The 27,072-nt window shown below is 38.4% G+C and overlaps 1 protein-coding gene across 1 annotated transcript in view; it reads right to left on the reverse strand.

The window, feature by feature from the left end:
- LOC149175888 (poly [ADP-ribose] polymerase 2-like) overlaps positions 1–27,072 on the reverse strand; it is a 392,573-nt gene that overhangs the window by 6,153 nt on the left and 359,348 nt on the right. The window contains exon 19 of the mRNA XM_089419781.1: positions 8,245–8,350. Coding sequence (XP_089275907.1) covers positions 8,245–8,350 — 106 coding nt within the window. The remainder of the gene's footprint in view (positions 1–8,244; positions 8,351–27,072) is intronic.

Consider the following 27,072-nt stretch of genomic DNA (forward strand, 5'->3'; position numbering starts at 1 on the left):
ACTTCACCAGGTATGAGGAAGCTCTTTCAAATCTGACTGAAAGGAATATAAATTTAGAAATTATCCTCGGAGACAATGCCACCTATCCCATGAAGGGAGTTGGCAATGTTACTCTTCAATTGAATCAGGGTAACACCATTCCTCTACAAGAAGTACTATGTACCTGATTTAAAGAAGAACCTAGTATCTATCTCGGCGATGGAGGACAAAGGATTCAAGGTGGCATTCATCGATGGAAAGGTACATGTGTAGAATAAAAATTTCAAAGATGCATTTACACTTGGCTTCAGGGTTGATCACATATATCAAGTTGGAGGAAGCCCATTGGGAGTTATGTCTTGCGACACGTCACTTCAATCCGAATTATGGCACCAGAGGTTTTCTCATCTACATTATAAGGCTCTACCCGATGCGAGGAAGATGGTGACAGGTATGCCCAAATTTAAAGTAGAACATGAAGTTGTTTGTCAGGGTTGTGCCGAAGGAAAGCATACAAGGGGACCATTCCCCCCAAGTGATAGCAAGACTACTAACATATTGCAATTGATTCATTTTGATCTATCTGGTGCAATGCCCGTGAACTCATTGGGAGGATATTTATATTATGCTATCTTTATGGATGACTTCTCTCGCAAGACTTGGATATATTTCTTGAAGAAGAAGGACGAAGTATTCTCATGGTTTCGTTCTTTCAAAGCTTTGGTCAAAAATCAAACCGGGAAGAATATCAAAATATTGAGGATCGATAATGAAATCGAATACGAATCAAATGAGTTCAAAGATTATTGTAGAGAAGCTGGAATTAAGAGGGAGACTACTACCGCATATACTCTTGAGCAAAATGCTATTGCTGAAAGGAAGAACCATTCTATCATAGAAGCCACTCATGCCATGCTTCATGATCAAAGCCTTCTGAAGTTCTTATGGGCCAAAGCTGCAAAAATCATCGTGTATGTTCAAAATAGATGTCCTCATCAAGCTTTGGACTCCAAAACTCCCAAAGAAGTTTTCACTTGTAAGAAACTTGATATTTTTCATTTCAGAATTTTTTGTCGCCCTGTATATTTTCATGTGCTGAAAGAAAAGAGAAGCAAATTGGATGCCTCTGGGAAGAAAGAAACATTTGTGGGCTACAGTGAAACTTCTAAGGCATATAGAATCTATGTGCCTGGTCAAAGAGAAGTGGAGATAAGTCATGTGTCACTTTCGATGAGGATGTTTCCCTTGGGAAGATTAGTAACCTTCCTCTTCCAAGGAAGGACAAAGAGGCAGATTCTGAAAAGCAGGGAGAACCGCAAGATGAGAAGATGCTCGATGTTGAAGGACCAATGGGTCCCATTGATCCACCGACTCATGAGCCCTCCTCCTCAGAAAGGAGACCCTCATGGCTCGGGGAGATTCTCAAAGATGCCGAAAGACATGTTGCACCTAGGGGGACATTTCGTGAAAGCAAGAAGCCAAATAGGTACCAAGGGTACTTCAATGCTATGAGCACCATTGTTCAATCTGAGCCTTGCACATTCGAGGAAGCTTCCAAACACCAAGTTTGGAAGGATGCAATGAATGAAGAGTATGAGTCGATTGTGAGGAATGATGTCTAGGATGTAGTCCCTAGACCCAAGGACAAATCCGTTGTCACCTTGAAATGGCTCTTCAAGATCAAGCATGGAGCTGATGGAAGCGCTGAAAAGTTCAAGGCTAGATTCGTTGCTCGAGGCTTCTTGCAAAAGGAAGGTGTATATTATGATGAGATATTTGCACCGTTTGCCCACTACAACACCATCCGTTCGATTATAGCCCTTGCTGCCTCACAAGGATGGAATCTTCATCAGATGGATGTCAAGACTGCCTTCTTGCATGGTTCACTTATGGAGGAAGTCTATGTAGAACAACCTGAGGGGTTCGAAGTTCAAGATCGTCAAACATATGTATGCAGGTTGAAGAAAGCCCTCTATGGGTTGAAGCAAGCACCCCGGGCTTGGTATGAGAGGATCGATAGCTAACTAATGAAGCTGAGATTTACAAGAAGTGAAGCTAATCCGAACCTTTACTTTATGGTTGAGAATGATAGACCTCTCATCTTGGTACTCAATGTGGATGATCTCTTTCTGACAGGTGCAGACCCTCTTATTCATCAAAGTAAGAGGGAGTTGGCTTCTGAATTCGAGATGAAGGACCTAGGACTAATGCATTACTTCCTAGGGTTGGAGTCTGGAAAAAAGATTTTCCTTTCTCAAGGAAAATATATTGTAAAATACTTGAAAGATTTGGGATGCTGGACTGCAAGTCCGTGACTACTCTGATGGAACTTAACTTCAAGAAGTTATGCGGAAGTGCTGCTAGGCCCAATTTGGGAAATCCTTCTGAGTATCATCAACTCGTGGGGGCCCTGATGTTCTTGGTGAACTCCCGTCTTGACATATGTTTTGCAGTGAATACATTGAGCCAGTTTATGGTCAAGCCTCATCACATACATTGGATTGCTGGCAAGAATCTCTTGAGATATCTTCGAGGCACAATCACTTATGGGCTGAGATACACTGTCGGGAATGTGAGGCTCCATGGTTACTCTGATGCAAACTAGGTTGGTAGTGTGGTGGATCGTAAAATCACATCTGGATATTGCTTCTCTCTAGGTTCTGCTTCGATATCATGGATGAGCAGGAAGCAGAAGTCAGTTGCCTTGAGCACTGCTGAGGCTGAATACATTGTTGCTAGTTTGGCCTCCTATGAAGCTGTTTGGTTGAGGAAGCTCTTTAGTGAGTTGTTTGGACATGTGTTGGATACCACCATGATCTTCTGCGACAACCAGAGTGGGATTCGTCTTTCAGAGAATCCCGTGTTTCATGACCGCTCCAAGCATATTGATATCAGGTACCACTTTATCCGGGATATGGTACAACAGGGAGCAATAAGGTTCCAACACATTGGGACTAATGATCAAGTCGTCAATATTCTTACAAAGCCCCTGGGGAAGGTCAAATTTTTAACCAGCTGTGAATGACTTGGAGTCATGGAGAGACCCTCTTATGAGGGTCTCGTATGAGATGGATGTTGGGCTCTGGGAGCTCCGGGGGGCTTGGAGTACTTCTTGGAGCGATGAGCGACCATAGGGTGAGTGGTTCACCTTCCCCGAATGGTGCGCAATGTACAGGATGAGTGGTTCACCTTCCCCTGTGATAACCCATGGTGGCATATGCATAGGATGAGTGGTTCACCTTCTTCTATGGCATATGAGCAAGATGAGTGGTTCACCTTCTCCTGCCGACACATCCTACCCATGCAGTCTGGAACTCATGGGAAGTACCTCTCAGCTAGCTAATGAGTAGGGAAACGAGGATATGCACCATAGTATTACCAATGGATGCATCGTGTACTATCTGTTGGAAATACTGAGAGGGGGGTGAATTAGTATTCCTTAGCAATTAGCACTTTTTAAATCTTTCATAGCATTAGTTAATTTTCAATTATCATTAATGTTTATGCATTAAAAACAGTAAATAATAGAACATAGTAGGCACAAGAATTTTAGGTGGAAAACCCCCTCTAGGTCAAAAACCACCAAATGCTTTTCTAATAAATTCTTTAATCTCCAGCCCCAACTGAAATGAAAGTTACAACTTCCTAGAATTCTAGAAAAGCATTTTTCTCCAGCTCCCATTGGAAGGACGCCCCAACGCCCTAGTTTCTTCAGTAGTCAACTGAATGGATGCCCCAACATCCTAGACCAACCTACCACCCTGAAGTGTTCACAGGCTCCAACCTATAGGTGACTTCATGCACCTGCCTGGCACCTCCCTGCCACCTTATACTGACTTAAATGAGACAATAGCGTGGATTCCCATACCAGTGACAACAATCCACAATACAATATGATTTACAATGATTTTGACCGAACACCCAATCACACTATGACCTGCAACCCAACCATGACATCATCCCAACAAAGACTCTTATACCTCCCAACAATGCCTTTTCGACTCTAGGCAGATTGACTCTATTACAATAATGACTCTTTCAATGATGACTCTTTTACAATGATGATCCTTTACAATAATGACTTTTGATAAGACCTGACGCTTGACATTGCTTCTTGGATCACTTGCAGTTGTTGATGCACTGTTGTGCTTGCTTCACATGATGGTATCTTGGCATTGCACATTCTTCCAATATGTGTCCAAGTTGTCCTAGAGTGTCCTCCTTCCTGCACATGCGTTAACAAACAAGACCCAAACCAATACACAAACAAAATACTTACATTGTCCTGCAAAACATTTGTCAGAGAGAAATTCAAAATTCAAAATATAAACACTGAATGGACATACCTTGCTGTAGCAGACTTACCCTTGTTGATGTGTGGTCCTTGCTAGCTGCAGTGATCTTTTGAATGCATTGTAGATATACTTTTAAATTGCAAGGCTTTGCACTCTCCCACAACAATTTTCCCTCAATGATAAAATCTATTTAATATGATTTGCATGTGATGTTATGTCTACCTTGTCCTTGATGATAAGGCTGCACTGTACTAAATGCAGTCCTGTAGATCTCACTGCTTCTTGAATCTGTTGCAGATTACCCTCTTTGATAACGATGATGAAACTCTGCTCTTGTCTTACCAGGCTGCTAATTTAGGTATAGCTGTCACTGCTTTGATGCCCTTGATCTTGTTGTCACTGTTCTGAATATTTGCACCTTGACTGGAATCAAAGGACAATGTATATAGTTATGAAATTCCACAGATCCGAGCCTCAGAAGTATGATCAAGCCGAGAAACTGGGTTGGAGTTTGCAACTGGACCAAACCAAGGAGATTACATATGACTGAAGCTTCAGAACGGAGCACAGACGGATACACAGTGATATGATATGCTGAGTTTTAGGTCTGCATTTAGTTCCTTAATCACAGATCTGAATTTGTTAACCTCGCAGCTCTTGGAAGTGAGTAGTCTTCCACAAAAATGCTTCAAAAAGGACTAGATATGAACTCGCTCTTCCTTAAGTATGGACCTGTAAGAGATATACTTCAACGAAACTTCAGACCCAAACATAAATTGACCAAAATATGCCCTATACTTTCAACCAAACTTTGCTCTTCTTGAACTGATATACTTCAACGAAACTTCAGACCCAAACATAAATTGACCAAAATATGCCCTATACTTTCAACCAAACTTTTCTCTTCTTGAACTCGGACCCTGCACCTAAAGACCTGCAATAGATTGAATCTTTAAACCCTCAAAATACCAAACCCTATCCTTAAAAGTGTTTTGCATTAGTAGCCCAAGGGTAGCTGAAATAATTTCAGAGCTAATCTTACGGATAAGTCATTTTAAGTGCATTATAGAGAATGATGTATATTATCTCTTTTATAGACTAAGGTTTAATTGGAAGGGGCTTGTAAATATGAACATTAGAGAATTTTATGAGGTAGACATTAGGGAGGCATATTAGGAATTTAGGAATTTAAAAATTTATTTTAAATGTGCCATGTAATCCAAAGGTCTCATATTTTAATCAATGTTGTGAAAATCGTGATCGGGATTAAATCGGCGCGGGGAACAAATCGGAAAAAATCGGAATTATCGGGAAAAAATCGGGAAAAAATCGTTTGGTACAAAAATATTCATTTTTTTCAATTTTTTTAATATCTAAACCATCTACAACATAAAATAAATACATTGACACATAAATATGATAAAAAAACTAATATATAAGATGTTTAATATCATTTCTAGTGCTAAAATCACACATAACATTGAATCATGTCCTGAATAGTAAGTCCTGACTCCTGAGTCCCAACTCAGTCTCAAAATATCAACAAAAAATATGATAATGTATCTCATCATGTCATAATGTCATATACAATAAAATGAAAGTCTAATCCTATTGATTTCCTCTGCCCCTCTTGCGAGAAAATGCCACAGATTTCCCTTTCCCTCTAGATGTAGATGCTGGTGCACGTGTTGGTGGAGATGGCAGTGGAGTCTGATGTGCTCTAGAAGCTGAAGAACTAGAAGTAGGAGCTATAGGAGGTAGACCACGTCCTCTACTGGTGGCAGTGGTAGCCCGAGCAGGCGGTGTCACCTGGAAACATTACAATCTCCCAATCCTGAAATCCTAAAAAACTGATAAGTCTGCTAGATTTTGAATGAGATCTAAAATTCTACTTTCTCCATATGAAATCCAATGAGGCTGGAACCACTCTCAAACATCCTGAGTCATTTCATAGTAATGTTAAAAATTTAAGTAAAAGGATGAAAATGAAGATTAAGGAGAATGTCACTTTTACTTTAAGAATTTAACATTACCATGAATAGCATATCAATATTAGGGCCTAGACTTGATCATTAAGCTGCCCCACTCCCTCCGCGCGCGACTGTCCAAATGAGCACATGAAAAACCCAAAAAAACGTTATAAAACCATGCTGTCGCGACCCTCGGCGATTTTTTAAGAAAAAATCGCGATTTTTTCAATAAAAATCGGCAAAAAAATACCGGCGATTTTTTCGTTTATTTATCGCGATTTAATCGGCAGAGGGAAAAATCGCGATTTTTTCATTTTATCGCGATTTTCACAACACTGATTTTAATAACTTAGTGATTCTTAATAAATACTAAATACTTTAAAAAATAGCTTTAATAAAACTCTTAATACTTATTACTTAAATAATAATAAATATCCTTAATTTAATTAATTACTACCCCTTATTAATATTTATATAGAAAAAATTTCAATTCCACTAAAAATTTGAAATCAATGATTGGCTTAGTGCATATGGTCCTACCCAAGTGTAAAGTCAATGATTGGATTACTATCTTTAGATTTTCAATTTATTCAACTTATACGAGGTGATATTACGGTGAAAATCCCTATCATATATTGACAATCGTTGGGGAATAAGGTGATGTCTCAACCCCTGGGGTTTTAGCCCACTAATGGGGGTTTCCGACTTCAAACGCAAATAACTCTCAAACCGTGAAGAATTGGGAGGCATACCATATATGAACGAAAACATCTCGACAAGTAGAATCCATCGAGAAGAAATTCGATGCAAAATAATATGAGTTGTCAAGTCAAAATGCCCATGCAAGCTCGGGGTAGCCCCTGGTGCTTCTTGGGTTGACATCAATGACAACTACTGATCAACACTATCGTACTCCCTATGCTAGGATGTTGATATTGATCTAGGATCAATGGAAACTAACTTCGGGTCGGTTAAGAGTGGTATGACACACTCTCTATTATTAGAGACTGACTTCGGGTCAATGGAGAATGGTATGATACATTCTCGATCATTTCTTCTTTCTTCATAGTTTAGCAAAGCAAAATAAAGACAATGATGGTACAGGTTGTCAGACAGTTTGGCAGGTGAAGTTCCCCATAATTGAGAGGAAGTGTTAAATTTGGCAACTAGGGCCAAACTTCACATTGGAGGCTTTTTTCAAGTAATACTCCTCAAACACTAGGTCTAGGAATACTCATGGCACTTAGAGAGCCATCCACCTTGCTTCCAAAGCAAGTCAATTATTTGAGCCTCTCTTGTAAATAGGCTTTAGGAATCACTCTTCAACCTATCATTGATCCATCTATCCTAGTGGTTACTCTCATACCGGGACTCCTCGCATTGGTGAAAGTTCGTAAAGTGCAGGGAGCTTTCGCTGAGGTGACAATGGGCTATCGCTCCATTGTTACCACTTGATATAATAGTTTCTTTATAGGACCCCCTCCTAGGACCCCTACTAGTTTGAGTGGTAACAAGCCAAAAAGTCAAATCTGGTCAAACTTGAATTCTGTAAATTCTGGTCAAAGTCAACAGTAGTTAATTGTGCCGTAACCAGTCCTGGTCATCGGTCAAATCAGCATTCAAAAGGCTAGGTCAAACAGTCAAAAAACTCGGCCTTCTTTCCTTAGTCAAACCCTGTCAAAGAAGCCTCCAAAAACTTGGTCAAAAGAGAGATAAAACCTGCAGTCAAACCTCAACAAATCTGTGGTCAACCTTGGTCAAATAACCCAGAAAAGTTTGGTCTCTTGTGGTTGTGAGGATTACACCATTCTCAACCAGTTTAGCCAGTTAGCAGTATGGTTATATCAAATTGGTCTTCCTGATTCTCTCACAAGTTGAGATATCTGGTGACTCTAATGTTTTACAATATATTTTTATTTCAGGATCCAATTTTTTGTAGATTTAATTAACTAGTACATACATAAAAAAATTAATAGTACAGAAAAGTACAGTTAACTTACTCGTGTAGCAGATTGCTTCTTTGGTCTTCCCAATGGAACAACAACTCCATCAGGAAGAGTGCAGAATTCTGATGGATCAGGTGCTGTTACACCAACTCCTTTTGTGCTGCACAAGAAATAAAACTGTCAAGTTATAAAAAAGTTGTGGTGTTTCATAAATGTAAATAATGAGCACACCATCTATCTATGTTTTATAGGGATATCGATATTCATCATAATCAAAGGAAGAATGAAAGCATAATTGATGAAAGCCATGGCATATTATTAATTTGAAGGTTAGCACAAATAGCCAAACCGAGTGTATGACTAAGAAGCATTAATTGAAAAGAAAAAAAGGATAAAAGATAGGTTGAAGGTAATCGTGGACATCAGGGTATACAACAAATAAATATTATAGTAAGAAAAGCCATGAAGTCCATGGAACATAGATGGTGTATTCGAGAGTGGGTAAAAGACTTCAAGCAAACATGCAGAATTAGAATAGCTTTGGATTTCTAATAACAGCAGGTCTTATTCTTTTCCCAAAAACTGCGAAGACATAGGAAATGCACACTACAATATCAGGAATTTATACTGAATCCCTGCTTTATGGAAAAATATTCTTTTGCATGAGCATCTTGAAAATATTTAGGCTCGAAGTCTACAACAGATTTCCATTCACATTCATCAATTTCATGTAAGATAAAAGTTGAAGATGTATCACAAGCATCTTCTAGCACGTAATTCAACATGATTATTCTAGATTCCATTTTCCAGTTATCTATGATAGCTTATTAGGATTTGTGCTAAATCTCATGCAAAACAGGTCAAATGATCATTAAATGATAGAAAATTGGAAAGTAAGCACCTCTGTAAATAAGTTAATAATTATAGACTTTAAGTAGGACTTGAAAACATTTACAAGTGGCAAGAAGTGGAAAAGCCACTTAAAGTGTTAAATGGAAAGATTCTAAGCACTTCCTTAAGGAAGGAAATCCTTAATCTCCATCAAGGCATTTCATTCTTTGAATGAAGATATTCTCTCTCTATGAAAGGGTTTCAGCTCAGTTGTGCTTCTCACTTATTTCAACTTATGGTCCACCATTATGGAAGGCAGACTTTTGATAATTTATCCATTAGAAATTGAAGAAGGTTCAAAGCTGAAACATAGTTAATGATATAAAAAATTTGGAAATATGGGTGTAATCGTTAAAGTAAATGTCAGATTATAATAATGGTCTATTAGTGTTAAAATTGGCAACTAGGGCCAAACTTCATGTGGATCACCTTATTCATGGCTGATTATATTTTTATTGGATTCCTCTCGTCGAGAGGTGTAGGATTGATCTAAAGATCATCCGATTCCGATAAGTATTTATGGAGATATGAATTTATTTAGATTATGGACTAATTGTCAAGTCGGCCAGCAACTTATGTAGGCCCAAAAGCCCAACAGACGCATCTATTCATCATCAACGTTTTGCATATAAATACGAGCATTCTCCTCATTTGCACACTTCACTTCTCATCACACATCTCTCTCTCTTGCGCAGAAAAAGAGTCTCTTCTCTCTCTTGTGCAGAAAGGTCTCTCTCTCACACGTGGGAAGGAAGGACGCAGTTTTCTAGGGTTTACAAGCTACAGATTGAAACTTTGACCAGCGTTGACCAGCATTCTCTCTCTCTCTCTGACTGCGCAGTAGGTGAAGCTGACTCTCCTTGGAAGGCCACATTTTTTGGCACAGGAATCAAGGTGATCTGACCTCCGGTTTGACAGATATTGATTGCCCTAGTTTAGGGCTGATGTCACTGATGTTGCTGATATAAATCAGACTTTTGTACTATTTCTCTCTGCTGAATTATTGAAGATAAAAGAAGATTTGATCAAAGGGTTTCCCCATATTGGGGTTTGTCCCTGGCTAGCCACCACATCTTGTGTCTCTTGTCTTGGCTTGTTTTCTGTTGATCGTTTAAATGTTCTATCTGCACTTTACTTAATGTACATGTGATTGCTAATCTATGGATAATAAAAAGAAAGATAAGTAAACTGCTCTAAGCATAGAACATACCATAATTTAACATGGTATCAGAGCTGAGGTGAAGACAAAGCCCAAGCAAGAGCAAGAGCAATCACCGAAGACAAGGCTATCTAAAAAGAACTATGGGGTCCTCAACACACTTCCCTACTGAAGACAAACTCCATGAGAAGTCTGACTACCACGGATGGAAGATGTCTCTCGATCTAACATTAAAAGAACAAGAAGCATTGGACCATGTGAGAGGCGGAGTTGTCGAGCCTCCATCAAATGCATCCGCTGCTACCAGGAACAAATGGACCAAGGGAGAAGTCAAAGCAAAGAAGATCACCCGGACTCTATCGACAAGCGCTTGGTGGCCTATGTTTCTAAACTGAACACCTCCAAGGAAATCTACGATAGAATGGTGAGTTTATTTAAAGTTAATGATGCAAATCAAGTTCTGTTTCTTAGAAATAAGCTAAAGGAAATTAAGAAGGGCAAAGATGAAAATATGCAAGCATATTTCTTAAGGATCACTGAGATCAAGAATGATCTCCTATCTATTGGGGAATTAATTCCTGACTGGGAAATGGCACTCACAACTCTTGGAGGACTACCATTTAAATGGTATATATTTAGGACTACTCTCCTCAACAATAATGTAATTCCTGGATTTGAGGAATTAATGGCTAGATGCATTCAAGAAGAAGCAAGAATGGAAGAACAGGAAATGCCCACACTTAAAGGTCATCCCGCTACCTTTTCTTGTCATGCTAAAGGAAGAAACTATTCTGAGGCTAAATCCAAAAAGAACACTAGACCAAAGGGTGGAAAAAGACAATGTTACCATTGCAATAAACCAGGTCATTATGCAAGGGAGTGTCCTAATAAAAGGAACTCACACCGGGATGATGATCAAAATCCCTCTCAAGGCAATCAAAGAAATGGCAGGTCAAATGGTCGAGGTAAAAGGAGTGCTAGAAATCAAGGAAGAGGACAACCATTCAAGAAGGCAAGCAATTCCAGGTTTGAATCTAACACTGTTGATAATAAGCAAGATGAGTATTATCTACCAGCTGCTCTATCTACCACTGCTCCCCTGGACTCGCTGGGAAATTGGCTTATTGATAGTGGTGCCTCAAGGCACTTCACTAGTTACAAAGAAGCTCTCTATAATCTGGTAGAGAAAGAAACCAACTTGGAAATTGTTCTTGGAAACAATTCAAAATATCCCGTGAAAGGCATAGGAAATGTCACTCTTCAATTCAATCAGGGTAATACCATCCACTTACAAGATGTATTATATGTACCTGACCTCAAAAAGAACCTGGTGTCCATTTCGGCAATGGAAGACAAAGGCTACAAGGTGACTTTCAGCGATGGCAAAGTATGTGCATGGAAAAAGGACTATAAAGATGCTTTTACTCTTGGGTTTCGAGTTGATTCATTATATCAGGTCGGAGGAAACCCACTGGGTGTCATGACTTGTGACACATCTCTTCAATCCGAACTATGGCATTGGAAGTTTGCTCACCTTCATTATAAAGCTCTACCTGATGTAAGAAAAATGGTGACCGGGATGCCCGAGTTCAGATTAGAGCAAGAAGGTGTATGTCCAGGATGTGCCGAAGGAAAGCTAAAAAGGGGACCATTCCCCTCAAGCCAAAGCAAGACCTCCGATATATTGCAGTTAGTTCACTCAGACATATCCGGTATGATGCTTGTGAACTCCTTGGGAGGATATTTATATTACCTCACTTTTACAGATGATTATTCTCGCAAGACTTGGATATATTTCTTGAAAAAGAAGGATGAAGCGTTCTCCTGGTTTTGACACTTCAAAGCCTTGATTGAGAATCAAACCGAAAAAAAGATCAAGATCCTAAGGACTGACAATGGGACTGAATATGAATCCAATGAGTTTCATGACTTTTGCAAAGAGGCTGGCATTAAGAGGGAGACCACTACACCCTATACTCCTAAGTAAAATGGTGTGGCGGAACGGAAGAACCTTACAATTGTGGAAGCTGTTCGTGCTATGTTCCATGATCAAAGACTTCCGAAGTTTCTATGGGCCGAAGTTGCAAACACCGCCATATATGTACAAAACCGATGCCCTCATCAAGCATTGGGTTCCAAAACTCCTGAAGAAATGTTCACCGGTAAGAAACCTGACGTATCTCATTTTAGAATTTTTGGAAGCCCTGTATATTTTCATGTGCCGAAAGAGAAAAGGAATAAATTGGGTGCATCTGGAAAGAAAGGAATCTTCGTGGGCTATAGCGAAAATACTAAGGGCTATAGAATCTATGTAGCTGGTCAAAGGGAAGTCGAGATTAGTCATGATGTCACCTTTGACGAAGATATGGCTCTTAGCAAAGTAGACAATCTTCCTACTTTAAGGGGATCTAAAGAAGCTAACACCAGGGAACCAAAGGAAAAGGAAGATGAGACAATGCCCGATGTGGAAGAACCTATGGATCCTATTGATCCTCCACCACCTGAGCCTTCCTCTTCAAGGAAGAGGCCTTCATGGCTTAGGGGGACACTTGATGATGTTGAAGGACACACAGCTCCCCGTGGAACCTTCCGTGAAAGTAAGAAGCCAAACAGGTATCAGGGATACCTGACTATCATGAGCACGATCATCCAAAATGAGCCTTCATCATTCACAGATGTCGTCAAGCATCAAGTATGGAAGGATGCTATGACCAAAGAATATGAGTCTATTATGAAGAACGATGTCTGGGATGTGGTCCCCAGACCCCAGGACAAGACAGTTGTCACTTCCAAATGGCTTTATAAGATAAAGCATGCAGTTGATGGAAGTACGGAAAAGTATAAGGCTTTTTGTTGCTCGAGGCTTCTCTCAAAAGGAAGGTATAGACTATGACAATATATTTGCACCTGTTGCTAGATATACCACTATCTGCTCGATCATAGCCCTTGCTGCTTCGCAAGGATGGAACCTACATCAGATGGATGTCAAGACTGCATTCTTACATGGTTCGATCAAAGACGAGGTCTATGTGGAGCAACCCGAAGGATTTGAGATTTATGATCGAGAATCTCATGTGTGCAGGTTGAAGAAGGCCCTCTATGGGCTAAAGCAAGCACCCCGAGCATGGTATGAGAGGATCGATAGCTACTTGATGAAGTTGGGATTCACTAGGAGTGAAGCCGACCCTAACCTTTACTTTAAGGTTATAGATGACAAGCCTCTCACACTGGTGCTTCATGTTGACGACCTCTTCCTAACAAGTGCAGACCCTCTCATTCACAAATGTGAGAGGGATCTAGCTTCTGAATTCGAGATGAAAGATCTAGGACTCATGCACTATTTCCTAAGACTCGAAGTCTGGCAGAAACCAGGGGAGATTTTCCTATCTCAAGGAAAGTATGTGGTGAAGATACTGGAAAGATTCGGCATGGTGGACTGCAAGACCGTAACTACCCTGATGGAGCTTAACTTTAAGAAGTTAAGTAGTAGTGCTGCCGGACCCGTTTTACGAAATGCTACCGAGTATCGACAGCTCGTCGGAGCATTGATGTTCTTGGTGAACTCCCGTCCGAATATATGCTTTGCAGTCAACACTTTGAGCCAACATATGGTTGAGCCTCGTCACTCACATTAGATTGGTGCCAAGAATCCGCTGAGATATCTTCGTGGCACAATCACTCATGGATTAAGATACACTGCCAGAAATGTGAGACTACTTGGGTATACTGATGTTGATTGGGCAGGCAATGTGGAGGATCGGAAGAGCACATCTAGGTGTTGTTTCTCTTTGGGATCTGCCTCGATATCCTGGATGAGCAGGAAGCAGAAGTCGGTGGCTCTGAGCACTGCCAAGGCAGAATACATTGCTGCTAGCATGGCCTCCTATGAGGCAGTCTGGTTGCGAAAGCTCTTCAGTGAGCTGTTTGGATTTACATTGGATACCACCATGATTCTATGTGACAACCAGAGCGGGATCCATTTATCAGAAAATCCCATATTTCATGATCGCTCCAAGCATATCGATATCAGGTACCACTATATTCGAGATATGGTGCAGAGAGGAGCAATAAGGCTCTAACCTAAGTTGCAAGAAACGTTGGAGAAGGGTCCGTTTCCGGCCAGAAACAAAACAGAAACGAGGAAACTTGTACCGTACAGCCTGGAAACACGTTTCCGGTTGTACTGGCCTGTTTCTTGAGGAGGAAACGTGGCCACTACGGCTGGAAACGAGTTTCCAGGCCGTACGATGGAGTTTCCTCTTGTAACTTGACTTTTTCTTGTATTTTTATTTTTATTTTTTCGCTTCTAATTTTTTATTGGGCAACTAAAATATATTCTGGATGCTTCTAGATGCGTCTCAAGTTATAAAAAAGAGGATTGTTTTGAGTGGGGAAGCCTAATGTTCAAGCCTATGGCCCTAGTGTTGATATGCAGTTCATGGTAATGTTAAATTCTTCAAGTAAAAGTGACATTCTCTTTTATTTTTCATTTTCATCCTTTTACTTAAATTTTTAACATTACCATGAAATGACTCAAGATGTTTGAGAGTGGTTTTGCCCTCATTGGATTTCATATGGAGAAAGTAGAATTTTATATCTCACTCAAAATCCAGCAGACTTATCTATTTTTCAGGATTTCAGGATTGGGGGGAATGCAATGTTTCCATTGGATTTTGTCATGTACTAGGGTATGGAACTTGTATTTAATCAAGAGAACCAAGCTCTCTATGCAAGGGGAGACTCCCAATAATCAAGAGCACATAGGATACTAGGGTATGGAACTTGTATTTAATCAAGAGAACCAAGCTCTCTATGCAGGGGAGACTCCCAATAATCAAGAGCACGTAGGATACTAGGGTATGGAACTTGTATTTAATCAATAGCACTAAGGTCGTTTGACTATGTAGGAGGAGACTCCCAATCAAGCACGAGACAAGAAATTAGAAATTTCTCATGACTAATTTTGGATATTGCTATTTTCATTATGTGATCATTCATGAGTAAATGTGATGTAAATTTAGAGACTTATAGTTTATGCATTGACAATTGACAATTTAATCATGATGTAATAAATTAGAATGTATCATATATGCTTTATGATTGCACATATTTCTTAAATGTCCTAAGATATATATATATATATATATATATATATATATATATATATATATATATATTGTGTTTCCCCGTTTTGTGCAACTTAGGCTCCAACATATCGGTATAGATGAACAGGTCACCGGCATTCTGACAAAGTCCCTAGGAAAGATCAAATTCTTGACTTTCCGAGAATGACTTGGTGTCGTTCAGAGACCCTCTGATGAGGGTCAAGTATGATGTACTGAGCTCTGGGAGCTCCAGGGGGGGCACAGGGTACTTCTTGGAGCGACATATGACCACAGGGTGACTCACCATCCCCTGTTGGTGCACTTTGTATAGGGTAAAAGGTTCAACCTTCCCTTGTGACACCCCGTGGCGACTATGGAACAGGATGATTAGTTCTCCTGTGGGCCTGGATGATGTGTTCTCCATGGCGATTGTGGAACAGGATGATTCGTTCTCCGATAGGCCAGGATGATTAGTTCTCCGTGGCATCCACTGGACAGTATGATTCGCTCTCCTGTGGACAGGATGATTAGTTCTCCTATCGAGGCATCCTACCCATGCAGTCTGGGACTCATGGGAAGTACCTCTCATCTGATCAATCAGCAAGGAAATGAGGATAGGGACCATAGTAGTATCGATGGATGCATCGTTGTATCTACTGTACTCCCTATGCTAGGATGACCTTCATTGATCTGGGATCAATGATACTGGTCTGGGACCAGTGAGAGTGGTACACACTCTGAGACTGACTTCGGGTCAGTGTAGGATGGTATGATTCATCCTCTATCATTTCTTCTTCTTCATAATTCGAGCAAAGCAGGGCAAAACCGAGCAAAGTAAAGCAAAGCAGAGCAGAGAAAGAAGGGTCAAGCCATATCGGACAGTGCATTTGATGGATGGACAGCAATGACAATCCAACAGATTGCAGGTAAAGTTCTCCCTAGTTCAGAAGGAGTGTTAAAATTGGCAACTAGGGCCAAACTTCATGTGGATCACCTTATTCATGGCTGGTTATATTTTTCTTAGATTCCTCTCGTCGAGAGGTGTAGGATTGATCTAAAGATCATCCGATTCCGATAAGTATTTATGGAGATATGAATTTATTTAGATTATGGACTAATTGTCAAAGTCGGCCAGCAACTTATGTAGGCTCAGAAGCCCAACAGACGCATCTATTCATCATCAACGTTTTGCATATAAATACAAGGAGCATTCTCCTCATTTGCACACTTCACTTCTCATCACACATCTCTCTCTCCTGCGCAGAAAAAGAGTCTCTTCTCTCTCCTGCGCAAAAAGGTCTCTCTCTCACACGTGGGAAGGAAGGACGCAGTTTTCTAGGGTTTACAAGCTGCAGATTGAAACTTTGACCAGCGTTGACCAACATTCTCTCTCTCTCTAACTGCGCAGTAGGTGAAGTTGACTCTCCTTGGAAGGCCGCATTTTTTGGCATAGGAATCAAGGTGATCCGACCTCTGGTTTGACAGATATTGACTGCCCTAGTTTAGCGCTGATGCCGCTGATGTTGCTGATATAAATCAGACTTTTGTACTATTTTTCTCTGCTGAATTATTGAAGATAAAAGAAGATTTGATCAAACGGTTCCCCATATTGGGGTTTGTCCCTGGCTAGCTGTCACATCTTGTGTCTCTTGTCTTGGCTTGTTTTCTGTTGATCATTTAAATGTTCTATCTGCACTTTACTTAATGTACATGTGATTGCTAATCTGTGGATAATAAAAAGAAAGATAAGTAAACTGCTCTAGGCATAAAAACATACCATAATTTAACAATTAGACATAAAACAGTGATAAAAACACATTGGATTTAGGTTATCTTACACTCTTATGTTTTATTTCAATTTAGTGTCTTTCGTGTCAAGAGGTAATATTTCGAAAAAAAAGAAGAAGCAAAGAATACCCATCTCTCAGCTACACAAACCTGATCAAACTCGTAATTCTTTGTATCTTTTTATAAGTGTAGGCCAAATATCAAAAGTGAATATGTCCCAGCTATCCAATCATTTCATAACCAGATTCATTTCTTAGGAAATTATCAATCAATCAAATTTGATTCAAATTGAAAAAAGTTTTTCTTTATCACTAGAAACTAAACTACTAATTATGTATCTTCCTCAAAGATATGTTGCGGCACAATCTATTCAACTTTCGTATTAGAGTTAGAGGCAAATTAATCTTTATATTCTTCATCATCCTCTTCATATAAGAATAGTTGGATGTGTTCCCTATTCCAAGTTCATAAAGTGGATTGACTCAACTAATACACAACACTTTATATAAAGACTTTCACCTCTCATTTAAGCAATGCAATATGAAGAACTCTCTTGAGTTACCTCGCTTTTCTTTTTCTGTTGAGGTTTTAACTTTTTTCTTATCATGGTAGTTATCTTTCCTGGATATAAACCCCCCCCAAATAAAATAATCTTCAACCTGTTGACCACTGGAGTGGCACCTGATGATTATATGAAGACACCATGCCCAAGGATGATCCAGAGGACACTTGTACCATCAGATATCGTCAGTCAACAGAGTTTTTTAACTCTACTTCTATCTTCGCATCATCTTTCTTGTACCCAGATTCCACACCCTACGAGGAATTGTAATAAGTGATATTAGTAATGATGAGTTTTGAGTCTATAATAGGCCTAGGATGTTGGGACTCGATCAACAAACGAGTATACCTTGGAGTGTTTTTTTTAATCTGGTTAATTATCCCTTCTTTTTCAAAGGCGCATAATTTTTTAGGTTTTTCACTCACGTTTTACCCCAAAGTCGGGGTGACGGTTTGAAGGTTGAGCCCCTGACACATCTTAGTATCTAAAGTCGATGTATGTTACCATACTAGATCACACAAAAAAATTCGTGGAATTTGGTTAAGTCTAGGTAGTCATTTTTTAACTTTTTAGATTTCCCTCAAGTCAAAAATTGCAAATGAAATTGTATTTAAATTGTAATAAGTGTAGCCTAGAGAAGTTGTATGGGATATGAGTAATCAAAATTACACCTCTCACACTCAACTTTCTACTATGACACACTTTGAGGGGTTAATAATGTGTTTTGGACTCTCAAAACCCACTTTTCCTAAGTTTAGTGGGAAATTTAGCAATTAATTAAGCCAGGAATTAAATAAATGGAGAAAAATAAATATCCACACATGCTAAATGTTGTGGAAATGTGGTGGAAAATTATGGGGAGTTAAAGTGAAGTCCCAAGGTGATGTGGACTCCTAAAATCAAGGAAATGATATCTGTTCAAATAAAATCAAATTTCTGGCATTAAATGAAAAAACTGCTTGGAAATTCGAATTTGTGAAATTAATGCACATTTGGGAGGATTTGGGAGAATATTTGGTGGAGATTTTTGTGGGAAGTTGTCCTCACATGGGTTACCACCCATATACACTTGTCATTCCACCATAAAATTTGAATTTGGCACCTGAGGGAAGAAGAAAATGATGTCCACTTTTTAAAATTCGATTTTTACACTTGGCATTGGAGCTCCATTCAACAAATTCGAATTTTTATTTGGGATTGTCACCCAATGCCATTTTTCATTGTCATTCTTCATTGGGATTTGCTCTCAACTCTCTATATAATAGAGCCATGGGCTCTCACATGGTATAATATTGTTCCTAGCTATTGTGTATGCGGAAGCGCTACTGCCTTGTACACTTTCAGAAATATCAATAAAGACTTTGAGGTTTCATTCATGAGGTGTTCCTCCATTTCGAGTGTGATGAATTTTTTAGCATTGGTATAATTCATTTTACTCATGCTTTGATCTAATTTGCTTCCATATGCTCTTGTAGATTTGTTAATGTAGAGCTATCTTGCATTGACATTTGATTTAGAAGTATGCTCTAGGTATAGAATGCTCTAGTTGGTTTTAAATAAATCTCTACAGTTTCTTATCACTTTTTATTGCTAAATCTATATGGAACTAATTCTTGATTGAAGTTTTGTAGAGGAAACATCTTGTTAGGATTACAGAATCAATCGTGAGGGGAAGTTTTTGGAGATACCAACCCACTCTTGATACATTCTTAAAGGAGCTCTCATTTGTTCTTTGAATCTTCATAGTCTTATTTTACAAAGTGGTTTTGCAGAGATTTCAACGCATAGGTTGTACACAAGCCGAGAACTTCTAAATTTAAATCTCTTTTAAAAAAACATTGTACTTCATTTCTTTCATTTGCTATGTAAGAGATTGAAGGTGGCTAAACAAAGACGAGAGTTTACTCTCACTCTTTAGCTTAGCCTTTTGTAAATTATAATTGCACATATACATTTTATCTTGCTGATTTTTCCATTAATACTTAACTTATTTCGCCATTGTTTGGATTGTTTGCTAACTCTTGTGTGGCAAATTTTGAAGAGCAACTTCCCGCAACATCTAACAAATGTTTGCAGGACCTTTGGCAAGTGTTGGGGGTTCGATTTCCAAGGATGCCGTGAGCCCTTTTGAGGCTTATTTTGGCCAAGTTGAGTTCACTAGAGGGCTGCCCATTTTCCTCTTTAAGCCGTGGGCATTTGGAGGAAACTCACACCTTGTTTCCCTTGCATAAGTTTTGTGAGATATTGTCACTACTTTCTCAAGAAAAGAGGTCTAGTGTCTAAGATTCAAGCAATTATTATGAGGAATCTCCTTGAAGTATAGTTGAAAAATTTGAAGGGCCCTCTTCTCATTGTAATATTAATAAAAGATCTAACTTGCTTGTGGGAGCTTGGATTTCTCACATGGTATCCTATCTCCCCGTTTAGAGGGAGGCTTCTCTTGGGTGGATTGACATTTGCATGGTTTAAGCTTTCATACTTCATTCATTTACATGCATGCTTTAATTGGGAATTAACACAACCTCACTATCACATTTCATTAAGTTAAAGTTTGTTACAATTTCATTTGAGCTTTGCATTTTCTTTCTCATTGTTGCTTGGAGCTACAAGCGTACACTTTACTTTGGACAATTCATCCTTTACATGCAAGCATTTTATATTCTTAACAAACTTTGATTCGTTTCCATTTATCTTGGTAAATTGTTTCATGAGCACTTGAATACATGCTTCAATTCTATGCTACATTGTTATCTTGAATATTGGAGCAATTTATTGTCATTGTCTATTTGAAACAAATTTTACTTTCAAACAAATTACTTGTATCATTTTAATTCATTAACGAAACACATACAACACTTGTAAGCTAATTTTATTCCTCCAATTGAAGTTATAATTGCAACTTATGTTGAACACTATTTCATTTTTAAGCATTGCAAATCAATATCTTTGAAGCATTTGCATGTATCATTATTTTAATTTGGGAAATTAACACATTTTGCATTTCATCTATGCATTTTAGTGTAAGAAGGCCCCAAGCTTCATTAAAATTTTACCTCCAACATAAGTTGGTTGAAGTAAACATCTTAGGGATCCTCTACTCCTCCATTGACTCTTCACTGTGAGATCCATATCATTGGGCAAGGGTGAGATCTGAGGATTGAAGAGTTAAATTGTAATCTTGTTGTAGAGCTATTTAATAAAATTAAACAAGAGCACTTTCCATTACATTTACTTTACTTGTATCTTGATGGTTTGAGTTTTCATATGCAAAGTCTATTCCAAAAGCAAGTATTGTAATCATTTCAAACAAGTGCTTTTTTCTCATGTTTCAAATCTAATTGCATATTGATGTCTTGGTTTATCACCTCCTTTCTTTTACATTACCCAGTTAATTACTAATTTTTGCGTTTTGGCAAGATATGTTTCACATGTTTTGATTTATAAAGTTGATTATCTCAAAAGCATTTTTGTATCTTACATATCTTGTGCTAACAATTCTTATTTACATTTCAGGGTTACTTTGTTTTCTCTTTTGAGAGCATTGCATTTTACTTTGAGAAAATTCCTTATAAGGCACTGGTTTTATGGTTTTTAATCATATTAATGATTGGCATTGTTATTTCAAGTTGCTCACTTCATATTTGCCCATAAATCCTTAAAAGTAATCCATTTTTACTATAACACTCTCTTAGAAACTCACATCTTTTAACTTAAATTTTCATTAGGGACCACCCCCCCTAGCTAACCTAGGAGATTAGCTCAAATGAAGAAAGTCAGGATTAGTGTGATAGCCCCTTCTCTAAGTTCGCTGCCACCAACCACACCTTGTAGGGTTGAAGACTTTTCTCATTGACTTGTAGGTAGGTGTAGGCGGCAGATTCAACATCTTTGGCGCCGTTGCCGGGGACAAAATTTCTTGTACCTGGGAAATCGACTAACGTTTTGGTTTTAGCATTTTTGAACTTTAGATTTAGATTCTTGCTCAAGTGGCAATTCCACTCAATCCAAATTTTGCAAGAGTCTCTACTAGGAGAAATTCAAGTGGTCTAGTTAGCCCTTTTCCTGATCCTAAAAGGGTTTTTAGAGAGAGGTTGAATAGGCTTTCTCATAGTAGAGCTCTTGCTAGTCTTAGGCAAGAGGCTATTTCTGATATTCATTTGCTTTTTCAAGAACAAGTAGAGCCTAGCATCATGAATGATCTTTTGCTCCTTGTGACTTCACTAACATAAATGGCTATTCTCACAATATCCCTGACCAGGCTATTGAAAAGTTGCCTTCCTTTCAAGGTAACAATGCCATTAGTGCTACATTACATGTGAAAAACTTTAATGTTTGTATCTTTAAATGGTGTAACACTGCTAATTATGATGATGTGAAGATGAGGCTTTTTGTTTTATCTTTAGAAGAGAATGCTCTTGATTGGCTCACTGAGCAACCTACTAACTCATATAACTCTTTACAAGCCATTCTAACTGCATTTTTAGATAAGTTTGGAGAGAAGAAGGAAAATAGGCATTTGATCAATGCCATTTGCAACATGAAGAAAAATGAGAATGAGACCATGGAGGAGTTTAACAAGAGATTCAATGAATTAGTAAAAAGCATGCCTGCTACTGTTAAACCTCCTGATGAATTTCTTTTATGCTCATATCTAGATGCTTTTGAGGTTGACACTGTTTATGAGTTGAAGAGGAAGGATCCTACGAATCTAAGTGTAACTCAATCTGAAGCCTTGAAGATAGAAAGAGCTAGAAAGCAATCAGGAAAATCTGAAATTCCTAGTTTCAATATAGGGCCATCAAAATCAAATGATTCCAAAGGCAAGGCCAAGGAAGAGACTAGACATGATCCTATTAAAGAATTAACTCAACTCATCAAAAGCATGGAAGCAAATCACATTAAAGAAATGCAAACCATGCAAAATAGGTTGGTGGCCATGGAGAGATCACAAGTGCAAAGATTCCAACCTAGGCCAAATGATAGATGGCAAAAGAATAAAAGCCCTCAATAGGAGCATAGGCCTCCAAATCCATTGGAATCCACCAACATGGTAGATCAGATTCCCCCTTTTTGTAGGCCATGTAATGAGTTCCACGAAGAAGCCACATGCCCATATGTGAAGAGAATCATGGAAAGGGGCATGTTAGGAGGGACAAGTGGTCAAATCAATATGTTCTCCATGGAAGATCAAATATACACCTTTGAGAGAAATCAAGAGATTGACCATAGGCCTAATGATATTGGGGTTTACAATATGATTGCAGATTTTGACGAGGTCACTAAGATTTTTGGGGAAAAACCTACATCTGGAAATATTCTTTCTATGGAAAAACACAAAGGGATGACTTATCAAAGAAGGGATATCCAGGACCAGAATAATCAAAGAAATTTTTCTCCTCCTACTTCAGAATTGAATTTTGACTTGGGAAATTGGGTGAATAATGCAAAGGTTTCTATTCCAGTGACAGAACTTTTAAAGATACCATCTCAAAGGGCCAAGTTACTAAGTGCCATTGAAGTTACTCAAAGGGAAGAAAAGCCTAGTGACAAACCAAAAGATGAAGAAATTGTATTGAAAAGTATGAACTGTTATGTGGGGAATGAAGATCATCTACCATTTTATGTTTCTTTGATAGTGAATGATCGTCTTTTACACAATTGCATGCTTGATTCAGGGGCTTCATCAAATGTCATGACCAAGAAAGTCATGGAGCAACTGAATTTAAGGGTTTCTAGGCCCTATCACAACATATGTTCAATGGATTCTAAAAGAATTGAAGTGTGTGGGATAATTAAAGATTTACAGGTTTTCCTAGCTACATACACAGATAGAATAATGACTATGGATATTGTTGTGATAGATGTTCCAGATTCATGGGGAATGCTCCTATCAAGAAAATGGGCATCGGATCTAGGTGGCAACCTTCAAATGGACTTATCATATGCCACCATCACCATGCCTGATAATACCTTTTTTAGACTTGATCGAGAGTTAGAGAAAAGATATCACGTTGAAGATCCAACGAAACCCAACAATGAGATTATCTATAGATCATGCCAGACAGGAAGCGATGCAATGTTGACAAATTTCCTTCCCCCCTCAACAGAACAGATTTAGAAAGAAGAGATTAGGCATAGTTCAAAAAGAATGGGTACTTAAAATTTTCCATCAAAGCATTTTCAAGACAAAGCAGTAGGATTGGAAATAAATGCATCATCATCACTATCGCAACTAACCAAGAAGAAAAGAAAAAAGATATAAAAAATGAACTACCAGTTTTGAGCAGGATCAAGCCTCAACGCATCAATAGTCGGAAAAGGAAAGGAAGAGGTTTGGTATTTCTGATGGCCACAAACATGTAAAAATTGGGGCAAGTCACAATCCCAAGATAGTCAGAATTGGGTAAGCACATCAAAGAAAGAACCTATGGACTTGCCTGTGAGTAGGCAAGTTCTCAAGATGGATTTTACCGAACACATCTCATGCCATGGGGCATCTTTTTGTATCATATTTCTAACCTTATCTTGTGTCATTTTTTTTTAACTAGTTTTATTTCATGAATAAATTGTCATTTATGCTCTTAGAATAAATTTCTCTTTCTCTGTTTCTGTACTTTATTTCATTTGATGATATTTTGAATGGATATTGGTGATAAATGTCTTTTGTCGGTTGATGCAGATTCCAGGTTCTTGCACACTATCACTTTGTATCTAGCATGCATCCCCATATGGAGCCAAATGTTGACCATTGGAGTGACACCTGATGATTATATGAAGACTCCATGCCCAAGGATGATCCAAAGGTCACTTGTACCATCACATATCGTTAGTCAATAGAGTTTTTTAACTCTACTTCTATCTTCGCATCATCTTTCTTGTACCTAGATTCCACAACCTACGAGGAATTGTAACTAGTGATATTAGTAATGATGAGTTTTGAGTCTGTAACAGGCTTAGGATGTTGGGACTTGATCAACAAACGAGTACACCTTGGAGTGTGTTTCTTATCTGGTTAATTATCTCTTCTTTCTCAGAGGCGGATAATTTTTTAGGTTCTTTCACTCACGTTTTACCCCAAAGCCGGGGTGACGGTTTGAATGTTGAGCCTTTGACACATCTTAGTATCTAGAGTCGATGTATATTACCATACTAGATCACACAAAAAATTTCGTGGAATTTGGTTAAGTCTAGATAGTCACTTTTTATTTTTTTAGATTTCCCATAGGTCAAAAATTGAAAATAAAATTGTATTTAAATTGTAATAAGTGTAGTCTAGAGAAGTTGTATAGGGTATGAGTAATCAAAATTACACCTCTCACCTTCAACTTTCTACTATGACACCCTTTGAGGGGTTAATAATGTGTTTTGGACCCTCAAAACCCACTTTTCTTAAGTTTAGTGGGAAATTTCGCAAATAATTAAGCCATAAATTAAATAAATGGAGAAAAATAAATATCCACACATGCTAAATGTTGTGGAAAATTATGGGGGAGTTAAAGTGAAGTCCCAAGGTGATGTAGACTCCTAAAATCAAGGAAAGGACATGTGCTCAAATAAAATCGAATTTCTGACATTAAATGAAAAAGCTGCTTGAAAATTCGAATTTGTGAAGTTAATGCACATTTGGGAGGATTTGGGAGAATATTTGGTGGAGATTTTTGTGGAAAATTGTCTCCACATGGGTTACCACCCATATACACTTGTCATTATACCATAAAATTCGAATTTGGCACATAAGGGAAGAAGAAAATGATTTCCACTTGCCAAAATTCGATTTTTACACTTGGCATTGGAGCTCCATTCAACACATTCGAATTTTTCTTTGGGATTGTCACCCAATGCCATTTGTCATTGTCATTCTTCATTGGGATTTGCTCCCAACTCTCTATATAATAGAGTCATGGGCTCCAACATGGTATAATATTGTTATTAGCTATTGTGCTTGCGGAAGCGCTACTGCCTTGTACACTTTTAGAAATATCAATAAAGACTTTGGAGTTTCATTCATGAGGTGTTCCTCCTTTTCAAGTGTGATGAATTGTTGAGCATTGGTATAATTCATTTTACTCATGCTTTGATCTAATTTGCTTCCATATGCTCTCGTAGATTTGTTAATGTAGAGCTATCTTGCATTGACATTTGATTTAGAAGTATGCTCTAGGTATAGAATGCTCTAGTTGGTTTTAAATAAATCTATAGAGTTTCTTATCATTGTTTATTGCTAAATCTATATGGAACTAATTCTTGATTGAAGTTTTGTAGAGGGAGCATCTTGTTGGGATTACAGAATCAAGCGTGAGGGGAAGTTTCTAGAGAGACCAACCCACTCTTGATACATTCTTAAAGGAGCTCCCATTTGTTCTTTGAACCTTCATAGTTTTATCTTACAAAGTGGTTTTGCAGGGATTTCGGCACATAACTTGTACACAAGTCGAGAACTTTTAAATTTAAATCTCTTTTAAAAAAACATTGTACTTCATTTCTTTCATTTGCTATCTAAGAGCTTGAAGATGGCTAAGCAAAGACGAGAGTTTACTCTCACTCTTTAGCTTAGCCTTTTGTAAATTATAATTGTACATATACATTTTATCTTGCTGATTTTTCCATTAATACTTAACTTATTTTGCAGCCATTGTTTGGATTGTTTGCTAACTCTTGTGTGGCAGATTTTGAAGAGCAACTTCCCGCAACATCTAACAAGTGTTTGCAGGACCTTTGGCAAGTGTTGGGGGTTCGATTTCCAAGGATGTCGTGAGCCCTTTTGAGGCTTATTTTGGCCAAGTCAAGTTCACTACAGGGCTACTCATTTTCCTCTTTAAGCCGTGGGCATTTGGAGGAAACTGACACCTTGTTTCCCTTGCATAAGTTTTGTGAAATCTTGTCACTACTTTCTCAAGAAAGTAGGTCTAGTGTTTAAGTTTCAAGCAATTATTGTGAGGACTCTCCTTGAAGTATAGTTGAGAACTTTGAAGGGCCCTCTTCTCATTGTAATATTAATAAAAGATCTAACTTGCTTGTGGGAGCTTGGGATTTCTCCCATGGTATCCTATCTCCCCATTTAGAGGGAGGCTTCTCTTGGGTGGATTGACATTTGCATGGTTTAAGCTTTCATACTTCATTCATTTACATGCATGCTTTAATTGGGAATTAACACAACCTCACTATCACATTTCATTAAGTTAAAGTTTGTTACAGTTTCATTTGAGCCTTGCATTTTCTTTCTCATTGTTGCTTGGAGCTACAAGCGTACACTTTACTTTGGACAATTCATCCTTTACATGCAAGCATTTTATATTCTTAACAAACTTTGATTCGTTTCCATTTATCTTGGTAAATTGTTTCATGAGCACTTGAATACATGCTTCAATCTTATGCTA

This window comes from Pinus tabuliformis, chromosome 4_1, assembly GCF_031772625.1.
Source record: "Pinus tabuliformis cultivar Carrire ecotype Pingquan chromosome 4_1, CPIR1, whole genome shotgun sequence".
Lineage (NCBI taxonomy): Eukaryota > Viridiplantae > Streptophyta > Pinopsida > Pinales > Pinaceae > Pinus > Pinus tabuliformis.